Source organism: Liolophura sinensis, chromosome 13, assembly GCF_032854445.1.
Source record: "Liolophura sinensis isolate JHLJ2023 chromosome 13, CUHK_Ljap_v2, whole genome shotgun sequence".
NCBI classification, from domain to species: domain Eukaryota; kingdom Metazoa; phylum Mollusca; class Polyplacophora; order Chitonida; family Chitonidae; genus Liolophura; species Liolophura sinensis.
The window spans coordinates 18,867,241-18,883,103 of NC_088307.1; the positions used below are offsets into that span (position 1 = coordinate 18,867,241).

Consider the following 15,863-nt stretch of genomic DNA (forward strand, 5'->3'; position numbering starts at 1 on the left):
TCACAAGTCTGGGCAATCATTATTTTTGCATTCTTCGTTGTATTTCTTGAAATTTTTCACAAACGTTTCAGCAACCAAGAGTGGAAACAGTAATGTGGCTTCACCAAACACCTTAAAAAAAAAAACAACAAAAACAACAAAATTTTACGTCAATAAATAAACATGTTCAACTCATAATACTTGTATATAAATATTTATTGTGTTTGATCTAAAATTTCGTCAATGACTAAGTCACTCGTTACACAGAATTCTGATTTTCTATTGATCTTTGTTCGTGGGAACGTCTGCCAGTAACCTACAGATGGTTGTGGGTTCCCCCCGGGCTCTGCCCGGTTTCCGACCACCATAATGCTGGCCGCCGTCGTATAAGTGAAATATTCTTGAGTACAACGTAAAACACCAATCAAAATAAAATAAATAACAATAAATAAATCTATTGATCTTAAATAGAGGATGTTTCAGTTTAGAAGGTAGGATATCCTTCTGGAATAAGTTTCACTTAAAAAATAATAAACCTCTCCCTTGTTACAGGACAGTTCATTACAACACGAGGCTCTACTCAATTAAACACACAAATGTGTCCCCTGGCCCCGGTTGTTCGAAATTGTATTAAGACTTAATACCAGATTTAACTTTAAACCAAGTCTTCAATTTTGTAATTAGCCCAAAAATAATTGCATAACAGTATATTAAATATGAACTTAGTCTGCTGCTGTTATACTTTAGATTTTGGCCAACTGTACTGGCTGCTGAAATTGGCTAAAATCTCAATTATACAATTTGACTTCATACCAGTATTTGCTAATACACTTTTGAACAGCTGGGCCCTGATTATTTCACAAAGTTGTTTTTGTTGCACACATCTGTAGATACATATACATTTGAAAGTTTCAGTTAATGTCAGTTATATTTGAAATGTGTAGGAAGTCTTACTTGATAACATGGTGTCATATTTTAGGTCTGTAACTGGCCATCACATACCTTGACAGGTGTGGCATCTGTCCTAATTTTCCCCCAAGACACGGCTTCATCAGGACTGGCTCCAGAATCACTCCCATCAAATTCAGAGGCTGTGTTCAAATACACCGAGAAATTTGCTCCGTTTCGCTGTCAAACAAAACACAATTCTTTCAATGCTGAAAATTTTAAGTATGTAACAGTTCATAGTACAAATATCTACATCACAGTACATCACAAAATTTTGATTTGATATTTTGGTTTTCATAAATGAAGACCTACAAGACATGTACACTGAAAAAGGGTATAAAAACACTTTCGAGTAGAGTGAATTATTTTTTATTAAAATGTGAAACTTAATAATTTATACAAGGGTAAGAGAGACCATGAGGTTAACATTACAGGTGTGGTTTCTGATCACTGACCATGGGGTTAACATGACAGGTGTGATATTTGATCACTGACCATGAGGTTAACAAGACAGGTGTGGTGTTTGATCATTGACCATGAGGTTAGCATTACAGGTGTGGTGATTGCTCACTGACCGTGAGGTTAACATTACAGGAGTAGTGTATGATCACTGACCGTGAGGTTAACATTACAGGAGTGGTGTTTGATCACTGACCATGAGGTTAACATTACAGGTGTGGTGTTTGATCACTGACCACAAGGTTAGCATTACAGGAGTAGTGTTTGATCACTGACCATGAGGTTAACATTACAGGAGTGGTGTTTGATCACTGACCATGAGGTTAACATTACAGGTGTGGTGTTTGATCACTGACCATGAGGTTAGCATTACAGGTGTGGTGATTGCTCACTGACCGTGAGGTTAACATTACAGGAGTAGTGTATGATCACTGACCGTGAGGTTAACATTACAGGAGTAGTGCATGATCACTGACCATGAGGTTAACATTACAGGTGTGGTGTTTGATCACTGACCATGAGGTTAACATTACAGGAGTGGTGTTTGATCACTGACCATGAGGTTAACATTACAGGTGTGGTGTTTGATCACTGACCATGAGGTTAGCATTACAGGTGTGGTGATTGCTCACTGACCGTGAGGTTAACATTACAGGAGTAGTGTATGATCACTGACCGTGAGGTTAACATTACAGGAGTAGTGCATAATCACTGACCATGAGGTTAACATTACAGGTGTGGTGTTTGATCACTGACCATGAGGTTAACATTACAGGTGTGGTGTTTGATCACTGACCACAAGGTTAGCATTACAGGAGTAGTGTTTGATCACTGACCATGAGGTTAACATTACAGGTGTGGTGTATCATCACTGAGCATGAGGTTAACATTACTGGAGTAGTGTATGATCACTGACCATGAGGTTAACATGACAGGTGTGGTGTTTGATCACTGACCATGAGGTTAGCATTACAGGTGTGGTGTTTGATCACTGACCATGGGGTTAACATGACAGGTTTGGTGTTTGATCACTGACCATGAGGTTAACATTACAGGAGTGGTGTTTGATCACTGACCATGAGGTTAACATTACAGGAGTGGTGTTTGATCATTGACCATGAGGTTAACATTACAGGTGTGGTGTTTGATCACTGACCACAAGGTTAGCATTACAGGAGTGGTGCTTGATCATTGACCATGAGGTTGGCATTACAGGTGTGGTGTTTGATCACTGACCATTAGGTTAGCATTACAGGTGTGGTGTTTGATCACTCCTCCTCCAATGATGATCATTCCTGTGTTGATCGCATACACCGCCTGACTGTTTATTCGACGAATATCTGAGAAGAAAAAAATGAAAAAATGACAAATATTGAGAGCAAGCCTAAAATCAGCCACTAATGCTGAATTAATCAGTAAATTAGTATTCCAGAAATGTTTGAAAAATATTTTGAAAATTCTACACCTCTTACCAACAAAATAAATAACTAACAATCGTCGGTACCTGGCCACTCATTTGGTGACACGATTTTGCCATGTTATGGTTATCTACAGTGACATCACAAGCGTTGTGTTTTAGAGGCCTTGCTCGTCCTCGTCCTGCACAGGTGTAGGCATTTGGCCTAGCTGGCAGTACCAATTTCAGGGATTTCACTGAACATAGCATGATTCTGATTGATAACAGACCCTTTCATTCATATTTTAAGGAGATATTTTCGTAATAAATCTGACATTGCTAAAGAAAAAAAAATGCAAAGTCACAATATTTTCCTTCAAGCTCTCCTGAGGCAGTTTTCTTGCCAGCTCACCCTGACAAGTTGTTGCAATATCTTGCCCATTCTCACAAGGGCAGCTGTTCTCAGTTCCCTCTTCCTAAACATGTAGTCCAAAATGCATCAGCTTAACACTTAAGCTAACCGCAAATTCCAATTTATTGCATCAGTATCTGTCTATCCACTAAAAGAAACCACCCTGACAATCGAGAGCCAACAGGTAACAGTGTAAGTGATTGGCCAAGTCGGAAAGTGCTTCCACAACATGGCTGCTCGGGGTGAATTTTCTGTCAGTGCCATATGCCCAATGCTGAACTTCATATTCTCGGCTTTCAAAACTTTACAGAATTTTGTTACATATTTTTCTGTGATAATTGTCCTATATCATTTTTTCTGTGTATATATAGTGGCAGACTTTACGTTCACTTTAACACAGCCTCCCTCCTCCCCAAAACCAAGGTAAGACTCACTTATCAAAACAAACTTATAATTATAGCAACATTGCAAATGTATTAAAAAAATACAACAAAAAAGATGTTATAAATGTTCAACATGGTTCTACATCCATATTCCAAATTCAAATCTGAACGCTTTTTCAGATTTAGCCAATGGTTTGTTCAACAAATTCATCAAACTGGTTTAATTAATTTTGCAACATATATTCTTTTCAAGACACTGTCCCCAAAAGAAGCTGAATAATTGTGAACGACACAGGACAGCTCAACTGCAAACTTGGAGGCGATTTTAAGGATTCCTCTATTCGGGATTTTAGAGACTCTGACATTTAACACACACTTAAAAATAGTCCCAAACCCATCAGCACCTCTTTGTAGTATGGATTTTCAACCAGTAACTAAAGCAGAAATCTTTAACCTTTCCTTAATCTTCAATCTTCCACTGTGAATGACATTCAAAATCTTGTCGCCATGCCGACCACTACTTCAACTTACCCTCCACAATATCCACGACTAGACCTGGGTTCTTGTATGAATGGAAGTATAACATGTCACCAAGGGAACCGTCCGTCAGGGCAGGAGAAAACACTGGAATATTGTTCTGGAAATGTAAAACACATGCATATGTTTTTGCACTTACTTCTTTAATGTTGACTAGTAATTATTTAAATTGTTTTTTTTTGCATATGTATTTTTTTCCGCTTTGGGATTTAGATATATCTACTTGGTTACAACTGTCTTCTGACACAGCTCCATTTTTCTGTCCGGCAGTTTGTCAATTACCACTGTATTCTAACATAGTAATTCGCATGAAACCATGCATTTTCAAAAAATATTATTTTTGGTGCTGAAATTCATTTTTTTCTCATAAGATATCATCCTACCTTCCAAACAATCCCTAAAAAAATGAGTAATCAAGACATGTTAAATACAGTACTCGCAACTGTCTGCCTTATTCTCAAATAATATTTCACTTGAATGAAGACATTCAGGGGTTTCAACAGTCAGGGGTTTCAACAGTCAGGGGTTTCAATAGTCAGAGATTTCAACAGTCTGGGGTTTCAACAGTCAGGGGGTTTCGACAGTCTTGGACATAAGTGACTGAATGATTGTCATTTGACACACAAGACTCAAGAATTTACCTTGTAAGCCCAGTAGCATACAGACTCTGGGTTGTCAATTTCCTTTCCCAATCTGTGGATGATTTTGGATGGCGTCCATGACATTCCCTGGAAATCAGAAAGTGACAAATTACTGATGTGCGTTTTGTCTGACACTGTTTCAAACAGGTCCCCTTTGCATTTGACTGACTGTGTGTTTGACACCCTATTTGACAGACGGGCTGTGCATTTGTCTGATTGACTGTGTACTTGGCACCCTCTCTGACAGAATGACTGTGCATTTGTCTGACTGAATGTGTATTTGACACCCTATCTGACAGATGGGTTGTGCATTTGTCTGACTGACTGTGTATTTGACACCCTATCTGACAGGTTGGCTGTGCATTTGTCTGACTGACTGTGTATTTGACACCTTATCTGACAGATGGGCTATGCATTTGTCTGTGTATTGGACACCCTATCTGACAGATGGGCTGTGTATTTGTCTGACTGACTGTGTATTGGACACCCTATCTGACAGATGGGCTGTGCATTTGTCTGACTGTGTATTGGACACCCTATCTGACAGATGGGCTGTGCATTTGTCTGACTGACTGTGTATTGGACATCCTATCTGACAGATGGGCTGTGCATTTGTCTGACTGACTGACTGTATTTTGACACCCTATCTGACAGATGGGCTGTGCATTTGTCTGATTGACTGTGTATTGGACACCCTATCTGACAGATGGGCTGTGCATTTGTCTGACTAAATGTGTATTGGACACCCTATCTGACAGATGGGCTGTGCATTTGTCTGACTGACTGTGTATTTGACACCCTATCTGACAGATGGGCTGTGCATTTGTCTGACTAAATGTGTATTGGACACCCTATCTGACAGATGGGCTGTGCATTTGTCTGACTGACTGTGTATTTGACACCCTATCTGACAGATGGGCTGTGCATTTGTCTGACTAAATGTGTATTGGACACCCTATCTGACAGATGGGCTGTGCATTTGTCTGACTGACTGTGTATTTGACACCCTATCTGACAGATGGGTTGTGCATTTGTCTGACTGACTGTGTACTTGACACCCTATCTGACAGATGGGCTGTGCATTTGTCCGACTGGCTGTGTACTTGACACCCTATCTGACAGATGGGCTGTGCATTTGTCTGATTGATTTATGGGGGGAGGAAACTGAGCAGATCTATGATGGTGAAACCAATACACTTTATAAGGTATGTGAAACCTTCCAACAGAAACAGAGATGAACCATCAAGAACCTTGTTGTCAAAAATCTACTACAGGACTTAATTCTCAATTAACTCTCTCCATCAGTTGTTGTTGTCGAAGGATATTTCATTCTGTTCTATTACAAACCTCCTCTTTTTGCTCCCTTAACATGTCATCCAATATCGGCATCAACCAGTCCTCAAATTTACAGTAGTTTTCATTTGGAACCAAAAGGTTGCCAATCCTGTTGATGCCCTTAGCTCGGAGTTCCTTCCCTTTAAGGCGGAAATCGCCCAGGTAGGTGGATCCCAGGCATTTGATAAGATCTTCTTCAATTCCACCTGCTGTTGTTGTTATGCAGTCAACCTGTTTGAGAGGAACAAAAAAAAAAAAACTTATCTATTTATCTTTTTCACTGCGATTTAATGTTACAGAATATTCCACCGTGGTAAGCTTCTGTTTACGGGTGGAGGAAACTGGGCATAACCAGGAGAAAACCACATCCTTTTGGCATGCACCTGACAAACCTCTCGATTTAAAGCCGGTGATGAACCACTAGGAGTTGGATTTGAGTACATCTAATAGCAGAAACTGGAGGAAACCTGGCAGAAACCAGACAGAACCTGGCAGAAACCACAGTGGGCCTTCTTTCATAAAACTTTGTACTGGTAATCATATTTCTGGTATGACAACTTTTTTTCGGTAAAAGATGTGGTCTAGGTGACAGCGCCACAAGGCAATAAAATGATATTCGAAGTTTTGTGAAAGTAGTCACAGAGGAAAACTAACAGAACATTTGACAGATTGAAGAAAACCAAATTACCTCACCAAGCACCTAACAAATCTCCTGATGTAGGCGTCAGTCTTTGGCAATATTGATTTTTTAGTCCAACATAATTTTTAGTTTAAAATGAAATTCCTGTTACATGTAACAATGAATTACATGTACTTTGATTTCCGGTTTTAATACATTTTACAAGAAAACAACACAAACAAAACAGATGCTTAGTGGGTTAGCATTTTGTACAGCAGTTATTTGATAGACAAAAAAGAACTTCAAGGGGTTATTAAGGAATCAGATATCATTTCATTTCGCACATCAATCTTTTTTTTGTAGAAATTATTCTTCTTTTCCTTACCATGTTATGTTGCACAAGGTATCGTATTGTCTCCCTAACTCCTGACGATATCAAGTTAGATGTGTACGCCAAAAAAATTGTGCAATTCGTCAGTTCTCTTTTGCACGGATTCATGTTGATTTCTGGTCGCTTACCTTCAGGGACTGGTTGGAATTTGGTATAAATCTGTATTAAAGAAGGGGAAAAAAGATAAGAAATAAACATAATTAAAATACTGTAAACCTTAATTTTTCCTCACCACAAGTAAATCTGTTTTTGAACAACAAACCGACTTATGACCATCCTATTACCCTTATTCCTCAACCTTTTGTCACATGAAGGAGCAACTTTCAGTGCACTTTATGAATGTTTTTAATTTGATATTGGAGACAAAACTTACAATGGTTGAATTGGCCTATTTCAGGGCTTCACAAACATATAATTTTATAAGTCTACATAGAAAAATGCCCTCAGAATTTGCTAGAATAAACACCTTGCAAACTTGCCAAAAAGGTTGAACAATTAGGGCAAGGTTCTATACTCTTATGTTCTCTTTAACAGAGGTATTAACAAAGAAACAAGCAATAATTCGCAATAGCTGCCATATTGCACAAAAAGTCGACCATGCGACATTTGTGTCATCTTGCACAAAGGTCTCTCTCTGACTAAATAAACCATCGTGAAAATTAGGATGTGAAACGCTTACCAATCAACCGACATATAGACAGTATGACTTACACAGCTGTTTGCTGTCCTTAGCTAAGAAAAGGTCAAAGATCACATGTGTCTGAGATCACCTTTTCCAGCCAACCTTTGTAACATATAATTCTTTAGTATGACCTTCAAAAACAATCAAATGAACTACCCTAATTTGCATATGAAACTTTCAGTGCAACTTATGCACATTTCTAATTTGACTTTGCAGACAAAACTACACTGGTTGGATTGACCCAGTTTCAAGGCTTCACAAAAGTATACATTTTTTGGGGTCTACACAGAATAATGCCTTCGGAGTATGCATGAATAAACACCTTGCAAACATGCGAAAAGGTTGAAGAATTACAGTACATTTTTTTGTTTAGTTATGCTCAAGGATTTTTTAAAGGAGAACCCCTATGGCTTTATTTTCACACTAAATGTTATTTATGCTAAGTTAGTTTGAAAAGCGCATTTAAAAAATATTATGTTGACTAGTTCCATTTACTTTAACAAAAAACCCATTAAAGATCGGACGTTCTGCCTGTTTTGTCAACAGCAGAGCCCTGGCCAGGTGACACCCCATGAATCCCCGCCGGGATTGTGTATCGAAAAGCCCTGCAATTCATAGCCAAATCCATGCATTAGGTCTACCCACAGTATGCTTTTCCAGAAGCTATAATGCGACTTAATCTATAGTCACCCCTACATGCACAGCTCTTACTCAGCACCCTGAAAATAATAGAAGTAAAACAATTTTACAACAAATATTTTGAAGCATAGGCTAACGGAGTTGTATTAGATCCGGGAAAAGCCTGTACGGCTTCGAGGCTGGGCGATACAATGGCCGATTCTTCGCTCACATATAGACCACGTAGATGACAGAAATGCGCTCCCATCTGGTTTCTCTGAATTTCACATTCGGACATTTCACCGAATTAAGGTAGTACCTGTGGGGAATTTGGCATGCTTTCACAATTAACAGAGTGTAAATTTTTACAGCCAAATCGAGCAACGCTGGCTGCAACACAAGGATCCATGCAGTCAGGCCAGCCGATTGCGAGTTGCACTGACGACAACAGTCTGTCACTCAACAGCGGTGAAACTAACAATTGTGTTTTAAAAAAGTAAATAAGGCTTGAATTATATTGAATGGAAACAACAACTGGTAGCACACGGAAATGTCCATTTAAAATTGACTGGGTTCAAAATGTGGGCTTCTGGGTCTGGTTTCCCATGAAGGGCTTCAAGGTACGGCATGTTGTGGCGTGTAACGAGCGCATAGCGGCCTGTAGGCGACGTGTGAACTAAACAAAGGGCAAAGGCTATAGGCGGCTCCCAACAGTTCCTGTCGCAGCCTGCGGCTTCAAGCAAGCAAGTAGCCAGACAACTTCTGCAGTCTGGGAGTGAAAATCAGGGACGTCTCTTTTGTTTGGTTTTTTGGGGGTACTATAATGCTCGTCCTTCGGCCTTATTTTTTAGTACGCATGACTGAATGAGCAAGTCGCATATGAATATGATTGTCCCCCTTAATCAAAGGGCGCTTTTGACGAGATCTTGCTCATATTTTCTAAATCGATGCCATTTTTAGGCCGTGTATGTAACTTTACAGTACCCTGAGTTGTGTTACTGCAGTTGCAAAGCCACACTTGGGCAGGGAATAATCTCGAAATCAGTTGTAAAAGTATAGCGATTGTCTCCTGTGGTCTGTGTTGCACACATAGAGAAGCCTCACATGCCTGCTGAATCAAGATGGTTTTCTCTGCAGCGGACAAGGAATTGATCACCTTTTCAAGTAAAACAAGGTAGAACATCATTTTGAAATGTCCGGAACATGTGTTTTTTGACTCTATTTTGATTTTGGCCCCATGAACATTAATCTTAAAGAATGAAATTGAAATTTAGTCTGTACACTTAAGACATAATGGCTTTTGAGTGTGTAAATTTTCAGGAGCTGGCGTAAGAGGGTTTCGTAGATATTGAGTGTCAAAGTACAGCCCATTTTTTTTATACCCACCCGATGTATTGCTTCATTTTGTTATCTGAAGAATGAATAACATTTCGCTCACAACCATTTACATCAAAGTCCTACCATTTTGTTGATTTCCTCCACCGCCCGACCAAAATTTGTCGCCTGGAATCCCGTAGTAGTGTATGACTTGAGCAACTCGTGGAAATCGAGCCCTTTGTTGAAATCGTACCCCTGGACTTTGATTGCATCTTCTGCCATCTGCTGGCTCTCTACCAAGACTGCTGCAGCAGCCACCTGAGGGATGCCACTTTGTGACGAGTCCATGGCCGACAAGTCTGAAGAACAGAGGTGTATTTCTCCGCTTATTTTATTGTTTGATTTGGGTTTTAAGTCAGCTGTGCTTAAGAATATCTCGCTATACTAACTGAGAAAATCTGGAAAATTACAAAAGTATGGCCGTTTTTACAAAAAGCTTTTTTTTATTTGGGCTTTGATTGATTGATTGATTGATTGATTGATTTCTACTTCCATTTCTACTTAAGAGTTTTCGACCTGTACGTAAGGTTTTGGATAGGGGATAACAAACACTATTATCATATATGTACTAATTTTTGTCGAAAGACAAATAAAAATAAAGCCAAGAAAACACAATTTGTTAACTGCAAGTAATTTATGCGATTACTGCCGTACATAATGCAGTTTACACATAACTTTTCCAGCTGTCAACTCCAATTTGAAGGCAGAGAACTATAGTGGTAAGTTGTAAAGACTAGGTTACGCTGTTTATGTTATGCTTTCCGCATGACTCCTTTCATCAGTTAATTCATGCTTCCAAGTTCCCCGAATGAGCCTGAGTGGACAAAGATTGCAAGCAGGAGAGACCATTTTCAAATACTGTGCACGTGACAAAAGTATGTGACACACAAGCGCATATGCATTTAACCCTTACCACATTCGTCTTTCTTAACATTTTCACATTCAAATTTATTTATTTATTTGATTGGTGTTTTACGCCCTACTCAAGAATATTTCACTTATATGAAGGCAGCCAGCATTATGGTGGGGTTTAACCGGTCAGAGCCGGGGGGAAAACCCACGACCATCCGCAGGTTGCTGACAGACCTTCCCACTTATGGTCAGAGAGGAAGCCAGCATGAGCTGGACTTGAACTCACAGCGACCGCATTGGTGAGAGGCTTCTGGGTCATTACGCTGCCTTAGCGCACTAACCAAATGAGCCACGCAGGCCCCCTTCACATTCAAATGGTTTAGTGGTAAAGACCAGGGTTTTACCTGGCTGTAATTTTTGTGGGGTCCAATGGACCCCATTCAAATAAAAAAGTGGGGTCCCACATACCATAATGGGGGTCCAATGAATTTTTAATATATAAATGACCTATAAAAACACATATATATATTAATGACCTTTGTGCTCTGTTTATTTTATTCAATGTTACAAAAAGTTTTTTTTCTCTATCATTAAAGTCAAACTCTCAATTTATGTTATGATTATCACTTTTATAGTCACTGAGTGGCCTTGAGTGACAGTCTGACTAACTGTACACTGAGAGAACTTATTAATGAGGAAGTCTTTTTTTCATATCAGTGACAATTTTGGCTGCTCTGGCAAAGTCAAAGTGCTCCACACTGCCACCATTCAGTTTGATAAACATCAGCCTGTTTAGACGTTCTGGGGTTATCTGGTTCCTGGATTTGTTCTTGATTGCATTTTGGATGGAAAATCCCCTCTCACATGGGGCAGAGGAAACTGGAAGCACCAATGCAATTTTGCCAAGTAACACAAAGTCAGGAAACTCTTCATTAAACTCTCTGATCAACACTTTCACAAAAGCTTCAAATGAAAGCACTTGGTATGACTTAGCTCAGTGTTTGAACTGTAGAAAGCTAGCTTCCATTCTCTCTTTGTTAACAAGCTCTTGGTAAAACTCTACTAACACACCAAACTGTTGCACGCCATAATCTAAGAGGTTAAGGTCACTAGGGTATCGCCCTGGGTTGAACAGGACATCAAAACATTCAAGCTTGTCTAACATGTCACTGGGAAACCTGTCATCAAGGTTACTGCTGAGCTTATCCAGGTAGGTATTTCTGATATCATTAAACCTTTGCCTGAGAATGTTATTATCTGTAACATTCACATCATGGTACTTCATGCTGCCTCTCCTGTTGTTGGCATCTCACCCAAAGCATGGAGGATTTCCGTTACCTTGCTGGACCCTTTTCTCATGTCAGTCAATGTGTTCTTGGCAGAAGTAACACTGTGTTTGATATGAGAAAGGTTGACGGCATCTTTCTGGAACGTAAGACTTAGAATTCCAATGGCTGTTAAAATGTCAATGAGGAGGGCTGTGAACAACAGGAACAATGAATTGCCGATAAATTTCGATAGTCCTACTGCTTTCGGTGATTTTTCCGCATCAAGGGAGAGCATAATGGCAAAATAACTGTCTAGAATCATTTTCACAGCAGACTCAATAGAAAGCCAACGAACAGATGTGGGTTCCACGATTTGTTTTGCCTTGCCGTTAAGAACAGTTTGTAGTTGTCTTAGCTTATCGTATCTGACAGAAGAATCCCTGTAAAACTGATAGAGTGAGTGGATCATGGCGTGATAGTTCTTGCAATACTCAATCGACTTTTCTGCCTGGGATACAGCTAAATTCAAACGGTGAGCCACGCAGTGGATATGGACAATATTCTTATTTCGACGGACCAGTTGTGCGCCGAGGCCATTGTGACGACCAGTCATTATAGCCGCTCCGTCAGTTCCCAGACCAAGGACTTTCTGCATGTCATCCTGGCAAATGTTTTTCCTTTCCAAAACTGAGATAATGGCAGTTTCAATACCAGCAGCGGTACCGTCTGTTATACGTTCATTGCCTATAAACGACACATGCACTTCTCCATTGTCAATGTATCTAACATAAATGGCAATTTTTTTTTTCCACTGATACATCACAAGTCTCGTCCAACATTATGCCAATGAAGTCACTTGCCTGTAATTTGTCAAGAATGCTTTCCTCCGCGACTTGTTCTATACACTCCTCCATTTCGGAGACAATTTGCGGCCGTTTGTAGTACTGCTTCACTTTTACACCATTCAAAACTTGCAAGTCCATTAGGTCTCGAAAATTATCAGCGGCAATGTTATTTTTGGCCATCACAAAAACAGTTCTTAGCTGAATCATTTTACTGTTCATTTTTTCGTCGTACGTATTTTGGCTGACTTCGCGAACTTTTTTCATGGCCGCATCTGTGTGAGAGCGCATATGTAAAATAATATGTACAGCCTCGATGTGTTGTTTAGAATCTTGATGGCGGGACAATGCGCTGAGTTGAAAGTTACAACAGCCCTGGTTTGTTGTGAAGGAATTGTCAAAATTTGCACTTTTACAAGTGTTACATATCATACCCGAGGCCTGGGATTCGGAGTTGGCCCTACTCAACCATGGAAATTTCGTTTGCCATTCGGTTTGAAACGATCGAGTGCGAGCCCGTTTAGGTGCCGATACCGCGTCTGTGTCAGTGTGTGAAGTTTTTTCAGCTTCAGCCGGCTCAGGTGATTCAGAATCACGCATGACAACAGTGTGGCTAGACTCGGATCCACCGCCGAAAAACTTTGACAACTTGGACTGTTTGCTCATGATTTGCTTTGAATGATAGCACATTTGCTCAGCGGACCGCTTACACTTTACAGCGCGTGCTGTGTGCACTGAAGCAGTGCGTCAATTCATTGATCCCCCTCTAGCAGCATACGTCACAATTGTAGGCCACGCATGCTATTTTTAGCGCTGGATGTGCCATGTTGCTACCGTAGAACACCTGGATGCTGGTTTATGAAAATAACTGGATACATGAATTATTTTAGTGACTAAATCAGCTTCCATGGGCACTTGGATGTGGTTGTAAATTTTGGGTTTTTTTTTTTGTTGCGTCCCATGGGACCCCTGCTGATGCATTTTTTGCGTCCAAGTCAAAAAACACGCGTCAGAGACGCGTGTTTTTTGCGTCCGGTAAATCCCTGTAAAGACATTGGGCAACTGTATGGACCCAAAGTCTGATGGAAGTTTGAATCCAATTGTATTCATGGGAACCACAAAGGTAACACAATTAGATGTATACAATCCACTCATGACTGTACATGCAAGTGACATAATACAGTACATAGTATGAAAAAAATGCATTTAAGCTGAATCACCATTTCATTTATTTATTTGATTGGTGTTTTATGTCGTATTGAAGAATATTTCACTCATACGACAGCGGCCAGCATTACTGTGAGAGAAAACCCAGCAGAACCTGGGATCAATATTTCAGGGGTCTCACAAGCTCATGCGGGTTTATGCGAGATAAGGTGAAAAAAAATAAATCACATAATAACCTGGCTAAAACATATGAGTTTACGGAAGCTGGTAATGCCATTGAACTGATCAAGATGTTTAGGGCATTGTAAAGATTATTTGTGCCATAAGGTAGAGTGACATCAATAAGCCCAATCCATTATACGGGTCTAACAAATTCACCCAGATACAGGCAAAACAAGGTGGGGGGGTTCTCGCAAAGTAACATAGATAAAAAGCATGATTTAATTGTAGTTGCCAGATTGCAAATACACCTGCCTGTCAACTCAACACTGCAGTTTGCACCTGACATAAAATCACATCTTTTAGCCGCTGTAGTTTGCAAGAGCCATCCCCCTGTTTCACCTAAATCTGCGTGAGCACCCACAACCCCAAAAAGCTGCCTGGGGATGTTCTGGCGAAGAACCCCCATAACAATGAAAAGTGGGTCAGAGACCATAAAAAGGTATCAATCGCATTAGCCCCGAAAGGCTCCAACACCTTTTCTTACACTGGCCTAGAGTAGTTGGAGTCTTGAGGCTTACAATGTGAATTTCATACTCACTGACGATCCAGGCTGATTATCTTTGTCATAGGAAAAGTCTCACGCAAATAAAAGACATCAGTTTAAAGATCTGCTTTCCACACCCACCACATCGCACCATAAAGACTTCTATGGTATACGCTCCTCTGCAACTACGGCCATGCTGAGGAGCTACTTGTATGTCCTGCTTCATAGTGGAGCAGTGGGAAGATGGTAGCATACAGTGGAAGCCTTCATGGCTGTTATAAATCTATTCTAAATTGAGTAGGGGCGTGCATGTACGGTGGCGGTGCAGTGGGTGTGGAAAACAGATCTTTAGGTTGGTGCCTTTTATTTGTGCGAGACATGTTTGAGACTCCAATGATGCTAGGCCAGTATAAGAAAAGGAGCTGGAGTCTTTTGGGGCTACAATCTTATATTAACATATAGGCTAACTCTTTTTGCAAATCAAACATCTCCACCATTTTTTTTTCTTAACCTATGATCTGACCGATACCGACTCCAATAACCTGGAAAACAGCAGATAAATAGCAACCTAGTCCTTACAACTCCCCTACGGCGTCCATAACGTCAACATAATGTCATTAACAGCTAAGAAAGTGTCTAGTTTCAGTCTTACTCGTAACCTCAAGGTTGTCGCGATAAAACTGAAATATTGTTGAAAGCGACGTTAAAACTTTCACTCACTCACAACCTCCAGGACCCACGTGGTGCTCAGATATCGTCACTGTGTACTCACACTTTGAGATCTTGAAGAGGTCGGACGTATAGTCAACTAATAACAACAATGAAAATATTGTTCACTTAAGTTCAACTTGCTTTGTGATTTGCACAGGCATGGAGAACACAAATCGTCGTTGCACAACACCAATTAAATGTTAATCTTGCACGTGTTTGTAGTAGCGAATGTGTACACTGAATTTGATTTAGTAAACCATCGTGGATTCCGACATATTTTACCCTGGGAGTCAAACACCCGCAGAGTTGAATGGCGTGGCTTTTTGAAACCGAAATTTGTTTTCGGATGAGGACCGATTTTATAATTCATTGCAAAACACTGATAACTTAAACCCTCAGTTAGGTTAACCTTGAATAACTATATTTGTGATTTTATTTATGTCTTTACTTGATTTGGTGTTTTTGGAGTTTTTTTTTTGTCTGAAGCAAATATAGCAAGGAGTGCATGGCTACTGTTAAGTAGGCCGATAATATGAAATG

General features: G+C 40.0%; 1 protein-coding gene and 1 pseudogene across 1 annotated transcript; both read right to left on the reverse strand.

The window, feature by feature from the left end:
- LOC135480950 (deoxyhypusine synthase-like) lies at positions 1-15,493 on the reverse strand. Its single transcript, XM_064760881.1, has 9 exons — positions 15,353-15,493; positions 9,862-10,076; positions 7,095-7,259; positions 6,103-6,321; positions 4,756-4,842; positions 4,109-4,214; positions 2,623-2,726; positions 982-1,107; positions 1-111 (listed from the first exon to the last, which is right to left on the reverse strand). Exons 2-9 carry the CDS (start codon positions 10,063-10,065, stop codon positions 1-3), a joined length of 1,122 nt encoding a protein of 373 aa, XP_064616951.1. The 5' UTR covers positions 10,066-10,076; positions 15,353-15,493.
- On the reverse strand, positions 11,178-13,405 carry LOC135480951 (zinc finger protein 862-like; annotated as a pseudogene).
- Positions 15,494-15,863: the final 370 nt, after the last annotated feature.

Bases quoted from the DNA above. Each gene is read 5' to 3' on its own strand.
- LOC135480950 (XM_064760881.1), bottom strand. From the start codon at position 10,065: ATGGACTCGTCACAAAGTGGCATCCCTCAGGTGGCTGCTGCAGCAGTC. The intron at 4,215-4,755 runs GTAAATTCTTGA...TTACATTTCCAG, and splicing joins TATGCTACTGGGCTTACAAG to AACAATATTCCAGTGTTTTC. The intron at 2,727-4,108 runs GTAAGTTGAAGT...TTTTCTTCTCAG, and splicing joins AGTCGTGGATATTGTGGAGG to ATATTCGTCGAATAAACAGT.